Source organism: Moschus berezovskii, chromosome 2, assembly GCF_049115385.1.
Source record: "Moschus berezovskii isolate FMDL1 chromosome 2, NW_MosBer_1.0, whole genome shotgun sequence".
Taxonomy (NCBI): domain Eukaryota; kingdom Metazoa; phylum Chordata; class Mammalia; order Artiodactyla; family Moschidae; genus Moschus; species Moschus berezovskii.
The window spans coordinates 119,956,794-119,983,051 of record NC_142461.1 but is presented as its reverse complement, the minus strand read 5'-3'; the positions used below and the strand labels follow the sequence as shown (position 1 = coordinate 119,983,051).

Genomic DNA, 26,258 nt, shown 5'->3' with positions numbered 1-26,258 from the left:
AGCAGGGTTATAGTGTCATTTTAAATGATCATCTATAAATACATAAAACCTTCCATCAGAGCGCACTGCCATATTCCTGCCCATAATCTGAAGTATATGGCCTATGCTATCTTTTTAGAGAGTGGTTTGGTTCTCATCATGGTTGAATTGGCCCTTAATTCTAGTGTAAAAAGACCATTTTATAGCCATGAATTTTTCAGAGCTTTAACTTTTTAAACTGAGAAATACATAAAATTTTCTTTTCTTCCAGCATTGGCTGAAAATATAGTTATTTTAATATCCAAGTTAATAGGGAGAGCTAACACATGTACACAGATCTCAAGAAGTTATATATATACATTTTCATGAAATTACAATACAATCAAACACTAAATTATCATGATTAAAATATAACTTTCCATTGACTTAGAAGACTTTTCAGATCCTCCAGTGCCTGACGTTTTTCAATACAAACATGAAATAGCAGCGTGCTGAATAGCCGAGAGGGCTCATTATGAGAAGAACATTCAAGCTCCTGTCACTCCTTGCATAGGGCATGGCATGTGGCCAGTGAAGGCATCACACACCTTTGGCCACATCTCACGGTCCTTCCTGAATACCTGACATGCCAGACCGTTTGATTTTGGAGACAGTCTTCCACCTCCAAAAAATGACCATGATTTGATAAAGCAACCAACTCTGTGTACATTTTTTTGGTAAACAAGATGGACTTTGATTTATTTCACGTAGCTTTTAAAAACCCTTTATTTATACAGTAGGACTCAATTTCTATTCATATACATTTTATGAGCCCAAAACTGCCATCAAGAATCTATATTAAAATGCTGGAATCTGGTAAAAAAAAAAAAAAAGTTCTAATACACTCCCTAATAAGGCTTTTGAGGGTAGAATTTAAGATAAGATCTAATTCTCCCTATCCAGCTGACCAGCATAAATAACTGTTTTTAAAAGTGTTTCTGCTTTGAACTTATGAAGCTAAAAATCACTTAACTCCAAGTCCATACAAGGCTTGGTATGTTACTTTCCAGTTCCTCTAGAAAGCATATTTTAAATGCTGATTTACCTCTTCATGGCCTCTCTTCTCTTAAGAAGAAAATGGAAAGAAGGAAGAAAGTAAGGGAGGGAAGGAGAGAGGGGGGGAGGAAGGGAAGGAGGAAGGGAAGAAAAAAAGGTGGGGCGGGAAAGAGGGAGAAAGAGAAGAAAACTTTCATTTTTCACTAGAAAACGAATCAAGTCCTCTTTTAAAGACTGATTTCTGCATTCTAAGGGTGCCTTTCCAAAATTTCTGCAATCTAATGTTCATTTGAAGGGTCAGCATTGTTTTTGCTCCTGGGAAGTGAGGCACGAAACAAACATAAAGCATTCTCATTATGCTGTTGCCAAACAGAATCCTCTGTGTTCTTTGAAACGTGTCCTTAGAGAATTCAAGGAGGCACTATCTGGGTCCTCAGCTATCACTACCCTTATATTTAGTTATCAGAGCTGCAGCTGTAAAATATTAAATAAATCACTCAAGGCACGTTGCCTCATCTTAACAAGCAGATGCTAAATGACAGTGTGATCAGAGGGGGCCAGGCTCTCAACCTCACGTGCAGTGAACATGGCAGCCCAACTGCCGTGCTCACTGGTTTTCACTACAGATGATCATTTGAAACGTCGAGTCTGTTAGGCAGTGTCTAAAACAAAGTTAAAGACGTCTATCAGACTGAGCTTTTGGAAAAGAATTTCAGTATTACAGTCCAGAAAGACACAAAGGTGTCCCTGTATATACTATCTCAGCAAGCAGACACCGATTGAATACTGACTCTAGTGGCCACTGGATAAGGGCTTAAATTTTAAAGTTTACAAGTTGCTTTTACATACACAATGTAATTTGACCCCAACTCTGTGAAGGAAAACAAAACTTCATTCTGGATCCTATAATATCCATGGTCTAAGTGTATATATGAGGAAATGAAAACCTACAGAAACTAACGGACTTAACCAGAGTGAAGCGGTTAGTACACAGCTGCTGCTGCTAAGTCACTTCAGTCATGTCCGACTCTGTGTGACCCCATAGATGGAAGCCCACCAGGCTCCCCTGTCCCTGGGATTCTCCAGGCAAGAACACTGGAGTGGGTTGCCATTTCCTTCTCCAATGTGTGAAAGTGAAAGTGAAGTCGCTCAGTCATGTCCGACTCATAGCGATCCCATGGACTGCAGCCTACCAGGCTCCTCCATCCATGGGATTTTCTAGGCAAGAGTACTGGAGTGGCTTGCCAATGCCTTCTCCGTAGTACACAGCAGAGCCAAAATTTCAAAGCCAAGTTCTCTCGGCCTGATTTTGCTGCTTTTTCCCACCACATGGCCCCAAGGAAGTGAAAGGAGATTCCATGTTTGTCCAGCAGTACCTCAGAAACCTCCCATTTACAAAATAAAACTTTGAATTCTTCAGAGGGGAGGATACAAGGGGCTGAGTAGAGATTCCAGAGAGAGCAGTTCCTAGAGCACTGAATGAGCTCATCGTTCTGTTTAGCTGGTTACCCGGAGAGCACAACGGCAGCCCACTCCAGTGCTCTTGCCTGGAGAATCCCATGGACGGAGGAGCCTGGTAGGCTGCAGTCCGTGAGGTCTCGAAGAGTCGGACAAGACTGAGCAACTTCACTTTCACTTTTCAGTTTCATGCACTGGAGAAGGAAATGGCATCCTACTCCAGTGTTCTTGCCTGGAGAATCCTAGGGATGGTGGAGCCTGGTGGGCTGCCATCTATGGGGTTGCACAGAGTTGGACACAACTGAAGTGACTTAGCAGCAGCAGCTTAGCAACAGCTGGTTACCAGAGAAATACTTTCTCAGAAAGAGTTTATGTCAAGTTGTCCTTGACCAAACACTTTCATCTGCGATGGAGTTGATGTTGCCAATTAACAATGGCAGATCGACCTCCCTAGTTTATTCCACATCCTTCTGAGAATTCCATTAATAAAATAACAAAGGAAAAAATTTTTTTGGAAATTTTTAAAGATATAAACATTCTTGGGAAATGGAAAGAGGCTGGAAGAATTTTAAGGAACATGATAGAAAAAGCCTACAGTGCCTTGAACAGTCTGTAAGTAAGGATGTTAACAACATGCTGTTGAGGACCCAGAAGGAAATCGAGGGTGTCAGGAGAGAAAATATATATGGCCTCAGAGAATACCTAGATCTTCAAGAGCAGACTATGGGGAGAAGTCAGGACTCATGTTCTCTTCTTCCTGTGCTGCCCCCTCATGCTGTTGTCCACATGCAAACACATTTTCATCCAGGAACACCAGTGTCTTCTGCGCTAGCCACTTAACATAAACTTCAAAACTTGTTTCCAAATGCCTAATTTTCATACTATCCTCTGAAATGGCAGCCTAGAATTCCAGAGTGACTTGTCACCATTTCTTCAATCATTTCCCACTTTTTTTGGTTATTTTGTTGTTTTTGATAATTGAGATAATTATAAAACGAGCACCTTGGTTCAATATTTTATTGACTTATTTAATGCTATTAAGTGTGGTTAGAAATAATAATGTTGCATTTCTTTAAAAAAAAGAAGATATAAATTCTCAAAGACAATAGAATGTAAGAGGGCATAAAATATCCTCAAAATTGGAGGCTGGAAAGGAAGTTACATCCCAGAATGTCTGCAGAAGTGGCCATCAATAGGAAGAGAACTGATCTGTCTTTCAGAAGGAGTAGGCTCAGGATGTCAAGGGTCTAAGTTCAGCCAAGAGGAAGTCTATTAATTTCCTACTGCTACCTAGCAAAATACAAGAAACTGGGTGGCTTAACACACCAGAAATCTACTCTCTCACAGTTCTGGAGACTAGAAGTCAGAAATCAAGGGGTCAGCAGGGCCGGTTCTTTCTGGCAGGAGAATCCATTCCATACCTCTCTCCTAGCTTCTGGAGCCCTTGGCATTCCTTGGTATGTAGCTGTGTCACTTCCATAGCCACCTCTGTCTTCACGTGACATTCTCCTGTGTCTCTGTGTCCCTGTGTCTTCATATGACCTTCTTATAAGGACACCAGCCATTGGATTTCGGGCCCACCCTAATACAGCATGTCTTGGTCTTAACTTGTTAACATCTGTGTGCGCATGCTCAGTTGCTCAATCATATGACTCTTTACAACCTTGTGAACCTTAGCCCGCCAGGCTCCTCTGTCCGTAGGATTCTCCAGGCAAGAATACTGGAGTGAGTTGCCATTTCCTACTCCAGGGGATCTTCTCCACCCAGGGATTGAACCCACATCTCCTGTGTCTCCTGCATTGGCAGGTGGATTCTTTACCACTGAGCTACCTGGGAAGCCCCTGATAACATCTGCAATGATTCTATTTTCAAATATGGTCACATTCCCAAGTACCAGGGTTAGGAATTCAGCATCTCTCTCTGTTTTTTTGAGGGGAGGGTGTGTGTCACAATTCGATCCATAGTGAAGAGACTGAGGCTTGAGCCTGGAAACAAAGAGAGGTTGGAGATGGGGTCCCTGGAGCCTCCTACTCTCCACACAGCCAGGTAAATAGCCTTTGCAGCCGCTGCCAACTCAGGAGACCAGAGGGCTCTTCTCTCAGAGCACTAACTGGGAGAACCTGTGACTGAAATTAGCAGTCTGTGGAATGATTGACCAGACCCCAGGAGGCCTCCCCTTACCTCCGCCTGCCCTACTTTGCACTTAAGATGCCAGAGGCCAGATAGCCCCAGAGGCAGAAAAGTGGGATTCCTCTTCAGGGAAGGAGAACAGCCGCAGAGAGACGTGTATGCACTTGCACTTGGGATTCCCTCAATGAGAGTTTTGGCTCCCTGCAGAACACCCTTAAGATGAAGCCCCCTCCCCCCAACAACAATCGCAGCTCCTCCTGCTCCCCCACCCCACTTTACTCACTGCCCAGAACAAGTCTTTCAGTGCTGAGTGCTTAAATATATGCTAACAGATTAGGGCCACAGCAAGTTTGAAGAGAGCTTCCAATGTGAAGGAATGAAAGTGAATCAAAACATTGAATTAAAAAGGATTTCAGAGCATACAGGAGATGCAAAAAACAAAAGACAAGTTCAGAAAGCCTCTACTATCATCAACAAGACAAATATGTTACAAAACAGGACCTAATGCCTGATGTTTTCCTTCTCCAGTACTTTCTAGTTGCTATGTCATGATTTTCTCCTCCTCTGGGATCTCCTATCCTGGCTCTCCTGACTCCACCGCACTGCCAGTGGCCTCCACTCAGACCTTGTCAGGCTCACAGAGTCCCCCTAGATTCCATCATCGTAACACCAGCCTTATCTTTCTAGGGGAAATCGGACTGTGGGCCTTTCAGATCCTCCCTTCCCATCAGAGGAGAAAAAAATCTAAGCTGGCACAGTGGCCTGCCCATGCTCACCTCCTCGCCCTCTGCCCCTGACACAACCACCCCTCTTATTGTTGCTCAGTCACCAAGTCATGTCCAACTCTTCGTGATCCCATGGCCTGCAGCACGCCAGGTTTCCCTGTCCCTCACCATCTCCTGGAGTTTGTCCAAGTTCATGTTCGTTGAATTGAGGATGCCACCCAACTCTGCCACCCTCTTCTCCTTCTGCCCTCAATCTTTCCCAGCATCAGGGTCTTTTCCAATGAGTCGGCCCTTCGCATCAGGTGGCCAAAGTATTGGAGCTTCAGCATCAGTCCTTCCAAAGAGTATTCAGGGTTGATTTCCTTTAAGATTGACTGGCTTGATCTCCTTGCTGTCCAGGGGACTCTCAAGAGTCTTCTGCAGCACCACAGTTCGAAAGCATCAATTCTCCGGCGCTCCGCCTTCCTTATTGTCCAGCTCTCACATCCATACGTGACTATTGGAAAAACCGTAACCTTGACCATATGGACCTTTGTTGGCAAAGTGATGTGTTTGCTTTTTTACTCCCCTACTCATAGTCCATGCCCATGTCTTTGCCCACACAGCTGTCTCTGCCAGGCCCACACTTCCCTCTTCTCTCCAGCAAGTCCTTCTCTGACTGCAGGAATCTGCTCAGGTGACAAGCTGCCCCCAGGAGGGAGATATCCTGGTCTCCAGGACCCACTGCATTTTCCGTTATTAGCACATTATTCTCATTTGCATACCCTGTGTCTGTTACGCAGCCCTAACGCCTTCGCACACTGCATGCCCCCAACCTCCACCTTGCCCCGGCTAGAGCAGGGGTCTCTAGGTTGTGACTCAGCTGCCTGCCGTGAGACCCCTGGGGGCTGCCTCCATCAGCAGCACAGCCTGCATAACAACAGGATGGGGAAGGAATGGGTTATTGCAAAGCTGTTAGGACGATCTTGCGTTTCCCCAGCATCGCGTGCCTTCCGCGTTGCCTGACATAACCCACCATTCCTGAGCTGCCCTGTGGCGGGCTTTAGCATTTCCATCTTTATTTCACAGCTGAGAAGCTAGGGAGGTTATACCTACTGCTCAGAATCGCCCCAATGAATTAGGGGGAGCTTCAGCGAATAAATGCCTCCCACCAGCAAAGGAAGGGCTAAGCCACAGAACCAGAAAATAACAGAAGAGGGAGAATGATTCTCCAAGTCCCTGACTTCACATGTCACCTATGATCACACTACAGAGGGTCTGAACAGCTGAAAACCCTAATATGACACGAGAAAGAGAGCAACAGAGACATACAGAGAGGAAGGAGGCAGAGGGAAGAGAGAAAAGATGAACAACAAAGGCTGAACACTTTCATAAATCCCCCCTCCTTACTTGCAGTGAAACCTACAGCTCCTTATCCTCCACACTGTTTTCATGGTGATCACCCCAGGCCTCTAGGCTTGACTGTGGAAGTATTAATAACTCCACTGTGCTACATTTCTAAGGCATTTGGCCTTACAAAGTGACTTTCTTTTTTGGAGTAAATGGAATTGATAATAGTTAATATCAACCTTTCCAAGAGACTGAACCAAGGGAGACGGGATTTGTGGAAATGCTTTTGGAAAAGTAAACTATATACTAAAGCCCTCCATACATATGAGCCGTTATTCTTGTTACTAGCATTAATAGCATCTCTAAGCCATGAAATTAAAAGACGCTTACTACTTGGAAAGAAAGTTATGACCAACCTTGATAGTATATTAAAAAGCAGAGACATTACTTTGCCACAAAGGTCCATCTAGTCAAGGCTATGGTTTTTCCTGTGATCATGTATGGATGTGAGAGTTGGACTGTGAAGAAAGCTGATCGCCGAAGAATTGATGCTTTTGAACTGTGGTTCTGGGGAAGACTCTTGAGAGTCCCTTGTACCACAAGGAGATCCAACCAGTCTATTCTAAAGGAGATCAGTCCTGGGTGTTCATTGGAAGGACTGATGCTAAAGCTGAAACTGCAATACTTTGGCCACCTCATGCGACGAGTTGACTCACTGGAAAAGACTCTGATGCTGGGAAAGGTTGGGGGGCGGGAGGAGAAGGGGACGACAGAGAATGAGATGGCTGGATGGCATCACCAACTCTGTGGATATGAGTTTGAGTGAACTCCGGGAGTTGGTGATGGACAGGGAGGCCTGGTGTGCTGTGATTCATGGGGTCGTGGAGAGTCTGACACGACTGAGCAACTGAACTGAACTGAACTGAACTGAAGCCTCAGTAGCCTCGGTTGGAACTTTGGATAAAAAAATAGCAAACAGCGGTCTCACCAAGATATAGTGAATCTACAACAATAACATTTCCTGGACACTTCTTGTGTGCCAGGCACTAGACTGACTTTCCAAGTCTGATTAAATTTTCTTAGCGATATCAAGGATGGGGAAGGAATGCGTTATCACAAAGCTGCTATGAAGATTTTGCATGCCTGATATAATCCACCACTCCTGAGCTGCCCTGTGGGAAACTTTAGCATTTCTGACCAAGATTGATTTAACTTTCTTAGCCATATCAAGATAGATTCTACTATCACCCCCCTTTTCAGATGTGAAACCTGAAGCTAGAGAGTTCCTATAACATGCCCAAGAGTACACAGATATTAAGTAACAGAGCTTAGATTTTTTTTCGGCCTTCAAATCTGGGCTCCTGGTTGAAAGAACCTTGTTGCCACCTGAGAGACTGTGTATGCAGGCATCCATGTACGACCTCAGGTCCTTACTGAGTCACCTGAAATAGAAGCAACACACTATTGTCATACTGAAATGCTTGCCTAGAAGCAAATTTGCAAATCATCTGTAGGGGAGTGAAACCCTGAAAGTTCCCTTGTGACCTGACTTGACAGTGGCAAAGCTAGGTTTAGAAACCAAGACTTTGACCTTCGGTGTAGGGTTTGTCCTGATACACTCTGCTACCCACACATAAAATTTGAAGCATGTTATCGCCAAGTTTTCAAAGCTGTCCTGAAGGAACAAAGTTTAAAAAGCATATCTGTCTTGAGTAGTGATGCAGATTTCAAACACACAGCAAGCAGACAGAAGCAGGGAGTTTGTTTTGAAGGACAGCATGGTGAACCAAGATGTCTCTAAGAACAGGGGAAATGGAATGAAAAGTCAGCAAACAAGGTAGAAAAGACAGCCCTGAGAGGGCCTGAGAAACTGAACAGAAAATCTGAAGGAAGATAAATGGATAATTTAACAGCCGTTCAGTTTTTAAGAAAGACAAAGAACAAGCTACATTGCATCAGAAAAGGCCTAGAAATGATGATGGATGGGGCCCTTCAAATGAGTGGTGAACACAACAGAATCACAGTCGCCTGCACAATTCCCAGCTGAGGGCAAATTTGAGGAACTAAATAAGGATATGAGACTGATACGGGTTGAAGAGTTTTTCAAAATCCATTTAATGGCCAGGCAGGGGACATTGATCGCTTTTCAGAGGAAATGTTTAGAATCAATGAGTAGTTGGCCCTTATTGAAATGTGGATGGGGGAGAGAGAGGGAGGCTTACACACAACATTAGCATGCTGTGCATTAAGGTACTGAGATGATTGTTGAATTATGGTAGCAAAGCCCTAAATTATTTTGATCTTTATGAAATAAGTATTTCTCTTTTTTATCCTGTACTCCTGAGCTTTATGAACAATGAAATGACTTGCTATTGAGTAATTCTAATGCATGATCAAAGGTTGCTAATTCTATTACCAGTGCATGTTAAACTTTTAAATATTTTAGTGTTAAATAGTTGATACATGCCCAGTGAACAAAATTCAAAAGCCACAAAAAGAGAGAAGAGGTTCTCCCTCACACTTCTGTCCCCTGGTCAACCAGGTCTTCTCCCTCAGGGCAACCACTGTTACCCAATTTCATCCAAAGACAATCTATGTAGAAGCAGAAATATAGTGTTTTTTTAGCTTTTTCTTTTATTCAGATATAGTCGGTGTATAATACACATACAGATATACACATACACATGTATGAATGTCTATCCTGCTCCATACCTTATTTTTTTACACTTAATATATTTTTGAGATTACTCCTTTTTCATGTCCAGACAGCAGCTATCTCATTAGTTTTGATGGCTGCAGAATATCAGATTTTAAAGATGTAAAATGAGTTATTTAATCAATAACTATTATTTCTGAACACTGATGTTGTTTCTAATAATTTGCTATTATTAACAGAGTGCTATAAATATCCTTGTAAATGCATCATCTTCATACTTTATTTGTAAAATAAATATCTAGACGTGGAATAACTGGGCACTTGGCATATGGGCATTTGGAATTTTGATAGATATTGCCAACTTTCTGTGGAGTTGGAATCAATTTATTTAATTTTTTTTTATTTTATAATATTATATTGGTTGGTTTTGCCATACATTGACATGAATCTGCCCCGGGTGTACATGAGTTCCCCTTCCTGAACCCCCCTCCCACCTCCCCCCTCCCCTTATCCTCCCTCTGGGTCATCCCCGCATGCCAGCCCCGAGCATCCTGTAACATGAATCGACCCTGAACTGGTGATTCATTTCACATATGACAACATACATGTTTCAATGCCATTCTCCCAAACCATCCCACCCTCACCCTCTCCCACAGAGTCCCAAAGACTGTTCTATACATCTGTGTCTCTTTTGCTGTCTCGTATACAGGGTTATCATTTGCATCTTTCTAGGCTCTAGTTTCATCCACCTCATTAGAACTGATTCAAATGCATTCTTTTTAATGGCTAAGTAATACTCCATTGTGTATATGTACCGAAGCTTTCTTATCCATTTGTCTGCAAATGGACATCTAGGTTGCTTCCATGTCCTGGCTATTATAAACAGTGCTGCGATGAACATTGGAGTACATGTGTCTCTTTCAATTCTGGTTTCCTCAGTGTGTATGCCCAGGAGTGTGATTGCTGGATCATATGGAATCAATTTATATTTCCATCAGCAATGGAGGAGGTGCCTCTTCCTCTATACTCTTACCAAGACAAGCTATTATCAAACTTCATGAATGTTGCCAATATGATGGTGCAAAATGTATCTCATTATAGTTTTAATGTGTATTTTCCATACCATAAATGAGTTTGATCATATTTTTAGTATGGGTTTATTTACTTAGGAGTAATTGTATTTTTTTCTGTAAACTCTCCACATTTTGCCTTTTTTTCGATTGGGCTGGTGGTCTTTTCTTATTTATTTGTAGGAGCTTACTGTATATTAAAGAAATAGACGTTCATCTGTAGCAAAACTGGCAATTCCCCCCCCCCTGCCAGGTTGTCATTTATCTTTTCACTTTGTTTATGACATATAGAAATACATTGATTTTATGTAGTCAAACTTGTCTCTTATGACTTCTAGATTTTGTCATACAGATCATGACTTTCCCGTTCCAAAATTAGAAATTCTTTAAATTCTCAGAACTTCGTTCAGTACTTTATGGTTTCATTTTTTATATTATGTCTGTGACCCATCTGGTTTTACTTTATTGTGTTGGATATAAAGTTTTTAGATGGCTACCCAGTTTTCCCATCGGTTGTTTACTAATCTTTTTCCTTATGATTTAAAAGGTCACCTTCATCATATACCAAATTCCCTTAAACAATTCTAGTTTAACTCTTCTGTTCTATTACTCTCTCTGCCTAGTCATACTGTTTTAATGAATATTGCTTTAGAGAATATATATATAATATTTTATTTATTTATTTTTGGCTGTGCTGGCTCTTCACTGCTGCGGGGCTACTCTCTAGCTGTGCTGTGAGGGTTTCTTATTGCATCGGCTTCTCTTGCTGTGAGGCACGGGCTCTAGGGAATGAGGGCTTCAGAGTTGCGGCAAGTGAGCTCAGTAGTTGCAGTTCCCGGGCTCTACAACACAGACTCAGTAGCTGGAACTTATCCGTTTAGTTGTTCTTTGGTATCTGGGATCCTCCTGGACCAGGGATGGAACCCGTGTTTCTCGCACTGGCAGATGGATTCTCCATCACTGAGTCACCGAGGAAGTCCCTAGAATATATTTTAATGATAAGCCTAGTTTCACCTTCCCCGTTACTCTTTCAGTAGTTTCTAAGTATTCTTGCTTATTTTTCCATATAAGCTCTGTAATTTAGTTCAAAAACAGATCTAGTTTGTCTCTTTTTTGGGAAAAATGATCAATAGCTGAAAGTTAAATGAATGCAAAACTTCCCAACATTGAAAAGATGAAAAACGGTGCCTATTAGGACGTTTTTGTTCATAATATTCTAATATTCTCTTCTTTAAACCAAACTTCAAAATTTACTTTAAAAATATTCAGAGTATTGGTCCTGCTGTCCCCACACATATAAACTTTCCCCATATCTTAGTTTGGGGGAGAGTTAGCAATATAATAAAGAAGCCACAATAGCGTCTCTTCCCTCAGATCTTAAAGGTGACCCTTTCTTTTGACAAAATGCCAGCTGTGGACATTTCTATGGACAAAATACACCAGTGGAATGTGTAAAATATCCTTTGTCTTCTTATTCTTTCTCCCCCTAATCTTTATTTATTATGCTGTAAACTTTAGAAAAAGTAGTTTCTCTTGCCATATGGAAAGAGACCACTAAAATAATAGAGGATTTTTGTCTCCAAGGATGTTCATCTAAAGACAAGCATCCCTCGTGGATACTTTGGTTCTGGTTCTCTATTGATCTAAGGCAGTGGGATGCACAGTCTTTGATGGCTCCCTCCCTGTCTCAGATCTAAGCCCTGGTTGGTACTGACCTGAGGACCACCTTTAAACTCACAAGAAATGCTCAGGCATCATGAGATTTCCCCGGCACTCACCAAGCAGTTCATTAATACAAATATCAGGTAAAAAACAGAGGAGCAGGTGTTAATGGGGTATTATAGAATCCATTCTTGGAGGTACCTTAGTAGTTTACTCAGAACACCATTCACACTAAAAGCAAGGAACTCCACATTTTTACAACCCTCTCTGACTCAATGGACATAAATTTGAGCAAACTCCAGGAAATAGTAGAAGACAGGGAAGCCTGGCGTGCTGCAGTCCATGGGGTCACAAAGAGCTGGACACCACTGAGCAACCAAACAACAACCCTCTCCCACACAGGCACCCTAGCCATTATGTTTGGAGAACCTTGAGCCCAAGGCTTGTGCTGCTGCTGCTGCTAAGTCGCTTCAGTCGTGTCCGACTCTGTGCGACCCCATAGACAGCAGCCCACCAGGCTCCGCCATCCCTGGGATTCTCCACGCAAGAACACTGGAGTGGGTTGCCATTTCCTTCTCCAATGCATGAAAGTGAAAAGTGAAAGTGAAGACACTCAGTCGTGTCCGACTCTTAGCGACCCCATGGACTGCAACCCACCAGGCTCCCCCATCCCTGGGATTCTCCAGTCAAGAGTACTGGAGTGGGTTGCCATTGCCCTCTCGCCAAGGCTTGTGAGAAGTATACAAAAAGTACATAGTAAACAAATGCTTGCAGCTCAACAAACTGAATTTTTTAAATGGTTCTTTTTACACATTGAAATTTTCAAAAACAATAGATGATATATATGTCTATGGCATCTCAAGTGGCACAGTTTTACCAGGAAACATTTTGGTGAATGGAGAGGGAGATTGTTACCATGTGGCTGTGTTTTACTTACATGTTCCAACCACCTCTTACATGAGGCCCCATTCATCAAAGCCTATGGCTTCTGGGTCAGCAGCTTATTCCTTGCAAGTCCAGATGTTGCCTACACAATGAACATGATTGATTAGCTACCAATGTGCTCTGAAAACCCAACCAACAGGGTAACCTGGGACAGTCTCCTAGAGGGGCTCATTATAACAGAAGAAGCAGTTTAGGCTCTCCTGTGATTTACTACTTAAAACCCTCATTGTATTTTCCCAGGGTAAGCTCGAGTAGACAAGTCACAGATAAAAGACTCACTGTCTACATCTAATGTTTGGGAAGTGGTGCTTTTTCATTCCTTAGTGAGGCCACTTCCCTCCTGTGACTTTGTCCCCAAACAGTGCTGAGGACACTAGAACAGAAAAGTTGCTGCACAGTCCAGACGCTGCAGTCAAGTGTGAGACAAGTTGTCACCAGCATCCTAGTTGAGATCCCTCAGGGAAGACTCCATAGCTCTGTCCTCAGCCTGCATGACATTCGAGCCCTGCTGTACACTTACCCATGTAAACTCTGACCTTTTTCAGTCGATTTCCCCCAATCTCAGATTCCTTTATCTGTCAAAACAGGGTCAACAACACCCATCTCTGCATTGTCGTGAGGTTTAATGAGCTCACATCTGGAGAGGCCCTAGGGTGGCACCTGGAACACAGGACACATTCAGTGCTCAGAAGTTATTAGTTCCCTTTGGCAAGATGTGTTTTACTCGCTGTCACCGAGAGCAAGTGGGTGGCCTCAAAACAGACCCAGCCCTGTTTCATTCGATTGAACACTGTTTAAGTGTAACATGTTCCATTTGCCACAGGCCCCACCTCTCCCAGCTGTATCTCCCAGCCTATTTCATTCATTAACTTTCCTGGCCTGGTTGGGTAGACATTTGAGTTTAAGATGCTTGCCCTCTATTGTGGAAATAACAATGCTATTAATCCAAAGAGACTAAATTCCTGCCTCATTAATTCCTAATGTTAATGTAATTTATAAATATCAATTTTCCACAAAGGAATCTCTTGAGCATATAAATAAAATAAAAGTGAAACAAGTAACCTCTGAGAGATTAAGAAGGAAATGGAAAGAGAAAGAAAAGAGGGAGAGAAAATTGCAATCGAGTATTTTCTCTTTTACAGGCACTACTAATCTGCTTCAAACCTCGGAAAGAAAATGATCTTATTCTAAGTTATTACTAGTACTGTGATTAGCTTTCAGGAGATTAGACATTGATGCTACAAACATCAGTGTTATAACTGAGCTAGACTGTGCCCTTAGGATTCCAAGTATAGATCTGCCTCATTCTTACACTGGATTCAAATGAACTTGCTTGCCCTCCTCAAACCAAGTATTACCCCTGTGGCTTTATCGTCTTTACTTACGATTCCTATCTGGGTAACTCTCTGACATTATTTAGATTTTAAGTTCTCAAATATCACTAACGAAACAGAAAGCTCTGGCAGTAATTTTTGGCACTTGCAAAAATCAGACACAGACAATCCGCTATTGCTGAATAGATCCTACAGCTGTTACTGCTGTAAGGGATCTGCCAAGTTAAGATCACATATCAAAAAAGAGTTTTCTCAGCTGAGAAAGAGAATCTCACCTGATGTGATAAACGTGGAGTAATACAGAACTACTACTAAGGAGAAAGTAACAGCTAGTTGCTGTTTTCCCTGTCTGAGTTCACCTGATCATTAGGAACATTCCAGGCTAAATGAATGCCAAGTCACCCCAAGTCAGACCTTTAAGCGCTCTTTCCTTGAAAGGCGAAATCCCATAGGTCTGCTGACTCGCCACTAGGGGAGTTGGCAGTCTCTGCTGGTGTCTTCTGAGTCCCCATAGCATGGGATATTAAGACCTAGCAACCTTTAAAACCTTTTAAAGAGTCTATTTGGCAGACTAGTGGTTCAAGGAGAAGGGAGATAAGTGCTAGCTGGTCCCTGACTCTAATGAACTTGGGTGGAGAAGGCTGACCCTTGAGTATTAGCAGCAACTTTTTAAAAATATTTATTTTTGGCTGTGCTGGGTCTTCATTGCTGCGCGCAGGCTTTTTCGAGTTGCAGAGAGTGGTGTCTGCTCTCCAGTCGCCATGTGCAGGCTTCTCGTTGCTGTGGTTTCTCTTCCTGTGCAGCTTGGGCTCTAGGCACACGGGCTTCAGCAGTTGCCACATGTGGGCTCAGCAGTTGCAGCTCACCAGCTCCAGAGCGCCGGCTCAGTAGTTGTGGCTCACGGGCTTAGTTGCCCTGCAGCATATGGGATCTTCCCTGACCAGGGGTCGAACCAGTGTCTCTTGCATTGCAAGGTGGATTCTTAACCACCTGGACCTCTAGGGAAGCCCAGCAGCAACTTTTTATGTTGGGAAAATTGAGACTCCCTTATGGCAGCCACCAGTTCAAAGTCTAGTAGGGGATTTCAACCTCAAGTAGTTCCTGCAGGTGACAGAGAACAATAAGGGACAACAGCTAAAGACCCAGATTTTGGAGCTCAGGAACTCCCTCAAATGAGTTTGAGCAGAAATGGGAATTTGCTGGTTTAAGCAGCCGGGAAGCTTAGCAGTACAGCTGACTGGGCAGCATGTGGATAGATCCAGAGGATTCAAAGGCCGTCATAAGACAGATACCCCCATTTCTCTGCCTCTAGCTAGGTATGTTTTGCCTTCATTCTCAGCCAAGCTTTCCTCGCACATCCTGGCAGCAGTAAGGTCACATGTTCATTCTAGGTATTATCACACCGAAAGAAAGAAGGAAAAGAAAAGCTCATGTCCAGTAGTTCCAGGGGAAACCTTGCAAGACCTTTGATTTTCTTAGCTTAGGTCACATCCGATCCACATCTCTACATCAATCACTGGTGCTGGTCAGGCCTGAATGAAGTGCCTACTCAGAGTACATGGCGTGAACTTGCCCAAGGCAGGGTTAAGCGGACAGTATCTAGCCTCTGCTGCTGACTACAGTTCACTGACAACCCACTGCCAAAACACTCATCTCACAACTCCTCGATGCAAAGATCAATGTGTCCAAGTATCAATATTAGAACCTTCTGACACCTACACAGGTAGCCATAAAACAGAGACCTACATCCTGACATCAGTCCCCTCAATCAGGAACTGCATGTAACAGAGATCTGAAATCACAATTCAGTTCAGTTCAGCCGCTCAGTCGTGCCCGACTCTTTGTGAATCCCATGGACTGCAGTACTCCAGGCTTCCCGCCCATCACCAGCTCCCAGAGCTTACTCAGACTCATGCCCATCGAGTCAGTGATACCATCCAATCATCTCATCTTCTGTCGTCCCCTTCTCCTCCTGCCCTCAATCTTTCCCAGCATCAGGGTCTTTTCCATTGAGTCAGTTCTTCGCATCAGGTGGCCAAAGTATTGGAGTTTCAGCTTCAGCATCAGGCCTTCCAATGAATATTCAGGACTAATTTCCTTTAGGATGGACTGAGTGGATCTCCTTGCAGTCCAAGGGACTGTTAAGAGCCTTCTCTAACACCACAGTTCAAAAGCATCAATCAGCACTCAGCTTTCTTTATAGTACAACTCTCACATCCATACTAGAAAAACCATACTACTAGAAAAACCATAGCTTTGACTAGATGGACCTTTGTGGGCAAAGTAATGTCTCTGTTTTTTAATATGCTGTCTAGGTTGGTCATAGCTTTTCTTCCAAAAAGCAAGCATCTTTTAATTTTATAGCTGCAGTCACCATCTGAAATCATAATAGCTTTAACAAAATAGAAATTTACTTTTCTCTCTGATAATAATAATCCAAATAAGTCAATTCTAGGTTTCTATGATATGGCAGTTCCATAACAGTCAGAGACCCAGGCCCTTCCCTTAGGACATGGCTGCCATACTCAAGATTGCCTCATGGTCACAAGATGGTCACTGTAGCTCTAACCATCATTTTAATATTCCAGCAGCAAGAAGGAGAGAGGGACAAGGACAAAAGGATGCACCTTCCGAATGAATGTACTCTCAGAGTCTTCTCAGAAGCTTTTTTTCTAAATTCTTCTTGCTCCTCCCTGGCCATTCCTAAGCTTTGTTGTTACTTTTTAGTTGCTAAGTCATGTCTGACTCTTTTATGACCCGTGGACTGTAGCTGCTACGCTCCTCTGTCCATGGGATTTTCCAAGCAGGACTACTGGAATGAGTTGCCCTTTCCTTCTTCAGGGAAGCTACCCAACCCAGGGATCAAACTTGAGTCTCCTATATTGGCAGCAGATTCTTTACCACTGACCAACCAGAGAAGTCCCTAAGCTTCAGTTCAGTTCAGTTCAGTCGCTCAGTCGTGTCTGACTCTTTGCGACCCCATGAACCACAGCACGCCAGGCCTCCCTGTCCATCACCAACTCCCGGAGTTCACTCAAACTCATGTCCATCGAGTCGGTGATGCCATCCAGCCATCTCATTCTCGGTCGTCCCCTTCTCCTCCTACCCCCAATCCCTCCTAGCATCAGAGTCTTTTCCAGTGGGTCAACTCGTCGCATGAGGTGGCCAAAGTATTGGAGTTTCAGCTTTAGCATCAGTCCTTCCAATGAACACCCAGGATTGATCTCCTTTAGAATGGACTGGTTGGATCTCCTAGGAGTCCAAGGGACTCTCAAGAGTCTTCTCCAGCACCACAGTTCAAAAGCATCAATTCTTCAGTGATCAGCTTTCTTCACAGTCCAACTCTCACATTCATACATGACCACGGGAAAAACCATAGCCTTGACTAGACGGACCTTGGTTGGCAAAGTAATGTCTCTGCTTTTTAATATGCTATCTAGGCGGGTCATAACTTTCCTTCCAAGGAGTCAGGTCAGGTCAGTCGCTCAGTCGTGTCCGACTCTCCGTGACCCCATGAATCACAGCACGCCAGGCCTCCCTGTCCATCACCAACTCCCTGAGTACACTCAAACTCATGTCCACAGAGTTGGTGATGTCATCCAGCCATCTCATTCTCCGTCATCCCCTTCTCCTCCCGCCCCCAACCCTTCCCAGCATCAGAGTCTTTTCCAGTGAGTCAACTCGTCGCATGAGGTGGCCAAAGTATTGCAGTTTCAGCTTTAGCATCATTCCCTCCAATGAACATCCAGGATCGATCTCCTTTAGAATGGACTGGTTGGATCTCCTTGCAGTATAAGGGACTCTCAAGAGTCTTCTCCAACACCACAGTTCAAAAGCATCGATTCTTTGGCGATCAGCTTTCTTCACAGTCCAACTCTCACATCCATACATGACCACAGGAAAAACCATTGCCTTGACAAGACGGACCTTGGTTGGCAAAGTAATGTCTCTGCTTTTTAATATACTATCAAGGTTGGTCATAACTTTCCTTCCAAGGAGCAAGCGTCTTTTAATTTCATGGCTGCAATCAGCATCTGCAGTGATTTTGGAGCCCAAAAAAATAAAGTCTGACACTGTTTCCACTGTTTTTCCATCTATTTCCCATGAAGTGATGGGACCAGATGCCATGATCTTCATTTTCTGAATGTTGAGCTTCAAGCCAACCTTTTCACTCTCCTCTTTCACTTTCATCAAGAGGCCTTTGAGTTCCTCTTCACTTTCTGCCATAAGGGTGGTGTCATCTGCATATCTGAGGTTATTAATATTTCTCCCGGCAATCTTGATTCCAGCTTGTGCTTCTTCCAGCCCAGCGTTCCTCATGATGCACTCTGCAGGGAGGCTAAAATGCTTATGGAAAGGCAACTAGCAATCTCTGAGAGAGATACCACAGCCCTGGTGGAGTAAATGACTCCCTCCCCAAAGGAGTCAGAAGCCTTTTAAACTCCATCGTGTTCTAGCCTGGGGAAGACCCAGCAGCACATGGTGCATGGAGAAGGTCCATGTGTGACATATATAAACAATTATGATTAATTTTCCAGCCTGAGCCAATTACATACTAAAGGTTTGTTTTAAAGGTATTTAACGTGAATGTCTAAAAACATTTATCCAAGAAAGTCTTGGTTCACTTCTGTGTTCACCATTATTGTTTGATTATTTGTTTTTCGAAGCAAGTTTTAAAATCTGCTGGAAGCCTCCTGTGGTAGTTAATACATTATCTTAAGCAATTTAATGCAAATTAATTTTTACACAACCTTGAGTTTCAGAGGCTATTGAACTGGGGAGGGAAGGAATGAGGTTTTGGAGGGATCTGCTTGCTGCCTCCCATCTGGACCCCACAGCCAGCTCCATCTGCTCTCACATGTAGTAACTAACACTCCGGCTACTCCCTTGCCAAACACACCGTGTGGAAGTTAGCTTATATTTTTACTCAGAAAAATGGTAAAATGCACAAAAAGGTGTGCATTTCAGGTTTTTTAGAAGACTCAACAGGATTATTTTAGTGTTTCAATATTCGGTTTTATACTACAATGCAAATTTTCCATTCAGCTTTATGGTTCTTTTTTTTAATTTCTGGATTTCATTACTTTTTAATGCCACAATTCTCCTTTTCTAGTAGGATCTTGCAACACATTCATATCATATAGGAGCCACCAAAAGGTTCAGGGTAGAGAGCAGCAAGCTCAGATGTAAGGTTTTGATTGACCAGGATAGCTGCAGTGAGAGTTCACTGGACAGGACCCAAGGGAAGCAGGGAGCCCAGGCAGGAGCTGAGGAGGTTAAGGCAGTGGAGAAGCTGAGGGTCGCCTGAGCTTGGGTGATTGAAATGGCACTAGCCTGACACACGGGGTCACTTTAGAAGTAGGATTGAGAGGACTTGGTGATAATTTGGATGCGGGGGAAGACAAAGATGTCATGAATGATCTGTAGACTGCCGGGCTGAGCAGCGGGGTGGAGACGGTAATACTTCATTCCTCGAGGGAGTAACCGTGGCAGCAGAGGTGGGATCACAGGAAGGCAATGAGTTGAGTTCAGGACAATCAGTTCACGATCTGGCCTTTACAACACGATGGAGGAGCAGAAGGCTGGCAAGCCAAATGGGATTCTTAGCAACTACATCATTGCAACATGGCATGCAAAATTCAGGAATATAGCAGATGCAATCAGGATTAATCCTTACCTTTGAGAACCAGGAAAGATTAGCAGTTCAAAAGTTCACTAATTTCAAAGTTGGGATTTGCTGCACAATTGGCCTCTTCTCTCTGAATTCACAAACCTTCAGTCGAAGCCTTCTTGTTTCTTGGAGAGGCTCTTTACGCATGTGACTGGCCAGTCTTAAGAATTCTAAAGAATTTCAGGACCTGCCACCACTTGCATGCATTCTTGCTTCTCCTGTTGAAGGTTTGAGCAGAGATGACACCAGCTGGTCATGCCACCAAAGACTTTCCATTTCAAAATGCCAACCCCCAAGTGGGCTTTTGGACATTTTCACTGAGGAAGTTAAATGATCATGGTTGTAAGTAATCACATCTTCATTACAAGGATATTGCCTCAAACAAGACATTTAAGAGGGACTCCAAGTCTATTTTTAAATTTTACCCCCCAAAATTGGTATTTTTAAAATATTTTAATTTCTCTTTTCTCTATCATGCCATAATATCTGTTAGTTTCTGATTACTTCTCTTGAGTAGGGTGGGGATGGAGGAAATCAGAAAATACAGTTCTTATTGCCAACACCCTGGGAATATATGAGTAAACAATGGGAAGTAAAAACTGTCTTCTCTCTTTGGCCTTTAAAAAAAATAAATAGCCAGCTCAGATAATTGCCTCAAAGTTTTTTTAAAGGTATTAATGATGTAGTTGGACCTTTTCAGGTTCAAAGGAAGTCTGCCTTTAATTTGGTGGGGCTCCTCTCTGCCCCTTTTCAGCAAGAATGTAGGAGTAGGGACTTCTTCTAAGAGCACAGCTTTCTGTTGGCTTCCTCCCCATGTAGTGCATCTGCCTCCAGATGATGGCAGATGTGGATCCTGGTGGCAGAGCGAAAGCTAGGCCAAAATCTGCCTCCCAGCAGCTTAGTCAGCTGGTACAAACACGGTCTCAGGAATTATGGTAGTAAGACAGAATACTGTATTCATTTCCCAAGGGGGTCATTCTGGGGTTGTTTTTACAGCAGGATTTTGTAGCAGGTCAGAACGACCTGACCCTACTCATCCTGACCTTCCCTTGCCTTCCTGCCACTGCTTTGTGGGCAGAATGGAGGAGGGCTGCTGTTCCCAGAGCTGGAGATCTGGAGATATAGGCCTTGTTTCCACTCTCCCTTGGAGCTCATGGGCTGGGACCCAAGACAGAGTTGTTTAAAACCAATGATAGCGACTTCCACCGCTGGACCATAATAATAGGGGGGATAAAACACCAGAAAACCAAAAACAAACGGAAAAATACATAAAACAAGTTTTCAGCAAGTGAACAGCAGCAGCATAATACAGATTTGTGACAAAGGAGAACAAATGAAATGGGCCCACCAGGTGTCCCGGCTTATTCCCTGGGGGGAGTGACCAGGCCGCAGCACAGGGAGGGGCACCCAGGCAGAGTCAGGGGTCTCACTGAGACAAGGAGGCAGAATCGGGAGTCGGGAGTCGAGGGAGGCCAGCGAGGTGAGCGTTCCGGGAAGAGTGGCAGAGACGAGACGGCTGCGTGAGCCAGCTCCAGAGGGCTGCAGCGGCCCCTTGAGTCTTCGCATTGTTTGCTCCCTGCACGTGAGGAAACTCCTGAGGCTGGAAAGCACTAGCAAAAAGGAGCAAGCAGAGTAATCCTCAGAGTTCACACGGGCGGGGAAGCAGTCCATGCTTCCACCACCCAGAATTTTAGAGAAAAACCTTGAAATATATGATGTTCTGGGCACAGTTCTCAGAAGATTACGGTCTTAGTAATGGGGCCAAATTAGCCCTAGACTAAAGTTTGCTCCGGACCCACCAAGGGAAGCTTAAAGACAAGCCTCAAAGGATCATGTTATTTCTAAGTAACCTAAATGCTTTCCCCAATAAAACTGCTGCTGCTGCTAAGTCACTTCAGTCGTGTCCGACTCTCCCCCGTCCCTGGGATTCTCCAGGCAAGAACACTGGAGTGGGTTGCCATTTCCTTTTCCAATTCATGAAAGTGAAAAGTGAAAGTGAAGTCGCTTAATCGTGAAGTCGCTCAATGGTGTCCGACTCTTGGCGACCCCATGGACCACAGCCTACCAGGCTCCTCCATCCATGGGATTTTCCAGGCAAGAGTACTGGAGTGGGGTGCCATTGCCTTCTCTGCAATAAAACTGAGGAATGTTTAAAGTAATGAAAAAAAAAAAAAACCCCAGCACACATCCCCTGAAGAACAGAATGGCTACCCACTCCAGTGTTCTTGCTGGAGAATCCATGGACAGAGGAACCTGGCGGACTACAGTCCATGGGGTCACAAAGAGTTAGACATGACTGAGCGGCTAACACTTTCACTTTTTTTCATATATGTACATAATATACATACTTATACTGACATAGGCATAAAATGTTTCTTGAAGAATACCCAAGAAACTGGTAACAGAAACTAAATCTCTGAGGCAGGGGGTGAAGGGAGATGTTTAACACTGTACATATTGGACCCTCTGTATTCACTAGACTACATGTCTAGTGAATATATGACTTATTCATAAAATATGGAATAAAACATATGCGTTGGTCACAAGTGGGCTCACGAGTGGAGCACGACTGGAATCAGGAAGGACGTGAGGCCCCTCAGCCACCTGGATGGCCAGATGCCTCGGGCTGTGTCCCCAGGGTATACAGGGTCCTGTCAGCGATGGGCCACCGACAGGGCAGGGGAGCTGAAGTGGGCTTGGGAGCCCCCAGGATATCCATATATATCCATATATAACCCAGCCCAAGTTGGGTTTTGAGGTCAGTGAATCAACCCTAACCTACACTTGGAGGTGCACAGGAGTCACTGGTTTACTGCTCAGTTCAGTTCAGTTGCTCAGTCGTGTCCGACTCTTTGTGACCCCATGAACCGAAGCACACCAGGCCTCCCTGTCCATCACCAACTCCCAGAGTCTACCCAAAAACATGTCCATCAAGTCGGTGATGCCATCCAGCCATCTCATCCTCTGTTGTCCCCTTCTCCTCCTGCCCCCAATCCCTCCCAGCATCAGGGTCTTTTCCAATGAGTCAGCTCTTTGCATCAGGAGGTCAAAATATTGGAGTTTCAGCTTCAACATCAGTCCTTCCAGTGAACACTGGTTAGATCTCCTTGCTCAGTAGATTTGGGTTTAAAGGGAGAGCGCTCCGAGGACTAGAACCGTTAGGTTGGTTACAGGGATACATATCTCAGCTCAGTAGAAAGAATGACGTTCTAAAATCAGGAAGAAGAGGAAATTGGACACACCCACCCAGGGAGGTCATGAGTTTACTACCTCTGGACATGTCTAAACACTGAAAGGTCACACCGAGGGGATGTCACAGAAGGGACTCAGCATCCCACGGTGGATGACACCACACACATAACGTTTAGTATCCCTCTGCATGTATATGGAGAGTGAGCAGACGGGTGACATGTCCCTTTTCTCTTTCGCTAAGAGAAGAGTTAGTCAAACAAGACAGATACCAGTAGCATTTGCACAGAATTTATCGGGTATCACTTGCTGATGAGAAGTTCTGTATCTTTCTAAATACTGGGAGCAATTCTCTTGCTGATGGTACGTTGCACATAATCACCGTAAACCGTGGAATTTAAATCTGTGGATCATACCTTGCCTTCCTAATACTCTAATAGTTCCATATTCTCCCAGCTAACTGCATTTATGTGTAACAAATTTATAGTGTAAGAATTATTCTTCAAGATGAAGCTCTTGCTCCCTTTGCCTAGAACCAGCACCCAACTAGAAGAAAATGATATTCCAGTATGGCAATTCTGTATTTAAGGGGAGTATGAAATAAAGAGAAAAAGGAATACTGAGAAATACATACCACCCCCTCAAAAAATTTTATATTCAACACAAAGAAAGCAGGACAGAGAACAAAGAGCTAGATAAGAGAAAGCAATCTGTTTGGGGCTAAGCCAAATAAATTTAAATAGTTTTAGAAATAAATTGGTGGAGTAATTCGAATCATGGGCAGGTGCTATGAATGTAATTTAGTAAATGCTCGGGAACCTGCCAAGGAAGAGAAAAATGTGTTGCTTTTGAGATCATTTCCCAGCAGATTCATAAAAGAAAACTGATTACAGGAATTTAATAAGTAAAACAGAGCCAGAACTATAGTAATCAAATGAGTTTTTAATTACATTTCATGCAGAAAAAAATTCCAATTTGTGCTCCTGGGATTAAAAAAAAAAAAGTTTAGAGAAATGCTTTTGTAGCAGGAAAATAACATAAACACTAATTTCCATAGGAATTATAGTGGTCGGTTTAATTAAAAGGCTTGATCAGAGCGAAGAGGAGCCAGTGCCAAACTATGCTGAAAACCATGGCATTCGTCGCCCTCTCTCACACTATTGTCTGAATAAAAACACTGCACGGAGCAGAAAACAGGCACCTGCATTTTCCTCATGATGTAAAGGGGATTTTGATTACTGCCTGAGTTATTATTTTGCTGTGATTTATTATCATATAGGATAATGAATATTCCAATTTCAAATTAGACGTCATTGCTTGGTGTGATAAATATCACGATAATACGCTCTGTTTAGGGGACGTGAGTGTGAAGGGGCACCACCCAGGCCAGGGTGCAGTGCTCACTGGTCAGCAGGAGCCCTGATTACTTCTGGACTTCCAGCCCCCACTTAACTTACATCTAGTTACATCACACTTGTGTCTCTGAAACTCCCCAGAATGGAATGTTATTTAGGGAATGCTTCAGGTCTTCCTAACACACTGCAGTCATGATCAGGGTATTCCATGCTCAACAGAAACAACTCTTCTTCCTGTTGGAGGACTTCGCTCTGGGGCACCTGCCAACCACTGGTCAGGCTTGAAGGCTTTTCAGGAGGTGTCCTACAATGGCGGCGGTTTAGTCACATGGTCACATTTTGTCTCCCTTGTGAATGAATGGGACACACCTGCAGGGTGTCTCCATGGGACTAGGGGTATAATCTGTGGCCACAGAATGCTGACCAAGGCATTTCCAGGGGCTAAGCCCTCACAGTTCCATGATCCTTGTTTTATTCATTGCTTTGTCCCAGTGATCCAAGATTTGTGAGGCTGGACGTTTGTACTGTTTGGGAATAGGGGACCATTGTTCTTTTCTAATGATACAAAATAAAGTGCAAAACAGATATTTAAAAGGGTCTCCTGCAGTGAGGAGGCTGGATCCTGACCTTTCTCAGCCTTGGGGTCTGTCAGCCTCTGGCCACACCCTACATTTTCTCTCCCTCATTTCTCCCCACCCCTCCATCTGTCCCTCTCTTCCACATGCCTTTTTCTTCTCTCTTTTGTCTATTTGCATGCATGTTCTCATGTTGATCTGTACATTGAGCACAGTTCCCCGATCCTGTGCTTTAAAAAATGAGCTCCTCTCATTTTAGGACTTTACCTGGCCTTTCTCATTCAGGTGAATCCACCCAGAATCATCTATGGTGGAGCAAATGGTAGGTTTATTTTTGTGAAAATTTCAGTTCCTGGTCTACTGAGATCCAGAGCCCTCCTTAGCAGGCAAAGATACACATATTAGCAGACATGTGTGAGCTGAATATTTTGTTTCCTATCTGGTGTGAATTTAAAACAGGATCATAATCAAATTGGCTGGCACCCCCTGGAGCAGTTCACAGACATCTGTCTTATTTTTTCATTTTCTCTATAAGTTCTTTTAATACAATACAGTGATGTTAAGTGCATATTTGCTTCTTGTAAATAGCTCATGTTTACCAAAATAATCATCATTTTCATTTCTTACAGCCCATTTCCATTCTCCTCACAAGTGAAAGCTAGAAAGTCATGGCCATGATTGGTTCATCTCTCCCCCATCTGCCTTTGTTTTATTGTAGGCATTGGTGAAGGTCAATGTAAAGCTGAAGCCGATGTTGGATTCCGTGGCCACCAACAGAAGTAAGTGGGAAGAGTTGCACCAGAAAAGGCTGCTTGTCTCCTCGGCTGCCTCCGCCCCCTCTGCCAACGTCATGGAGACCAGGGATGACAGAAACTAACCCTTCAGGCCAGCCGCTGCTGCAAAATGACTGCGCCCCGAGGAGCCGGCTTCCGTGCCGCACACCATTCTTTAGTTCCTTTAAGCTCAGACAGACATCAAACCTCAGGGATGTGCTGAGAAGCATGCCTGGACTTTCACCTGGCAGTGTGGAGTCAGCAAAAGGGACAGAGGAGGAAGAAGGGGCAACAAGCACACCGCAGGACCCTCACCGTTCCCTGATGAGCACGAAGATTCTGGGCTGAGACAAAGATTCTGGGCAGAGGGCA

General features: G+C 43.7%; 1 protein-coding gene across 1 annotated transcript in view; it reads left to right on the top strand.

Annotated features, from left to right (window-relative positions):
- The window catches only part of PDE11A (phosphodiesterase 11A), a 425,341-nt gene extending 399,351 nt beyond the window's left edge, over nucleotides 1-25,990 (top strand). The window contains exon 20 of the mRNA XM_055398553.2: nucleotides 25,832-25,990. Within this exon, the coding sequence (XP_055254528.1) occupies nucleotides 25,832-25,990 (159 nt within the window). The remainder of the gene's footprint in view (nucleotides 1-25,831) is intronic.
- The last annotated feature ends 268 nt before the right edge of the window (nucleotides 25,991-26,258 follow it).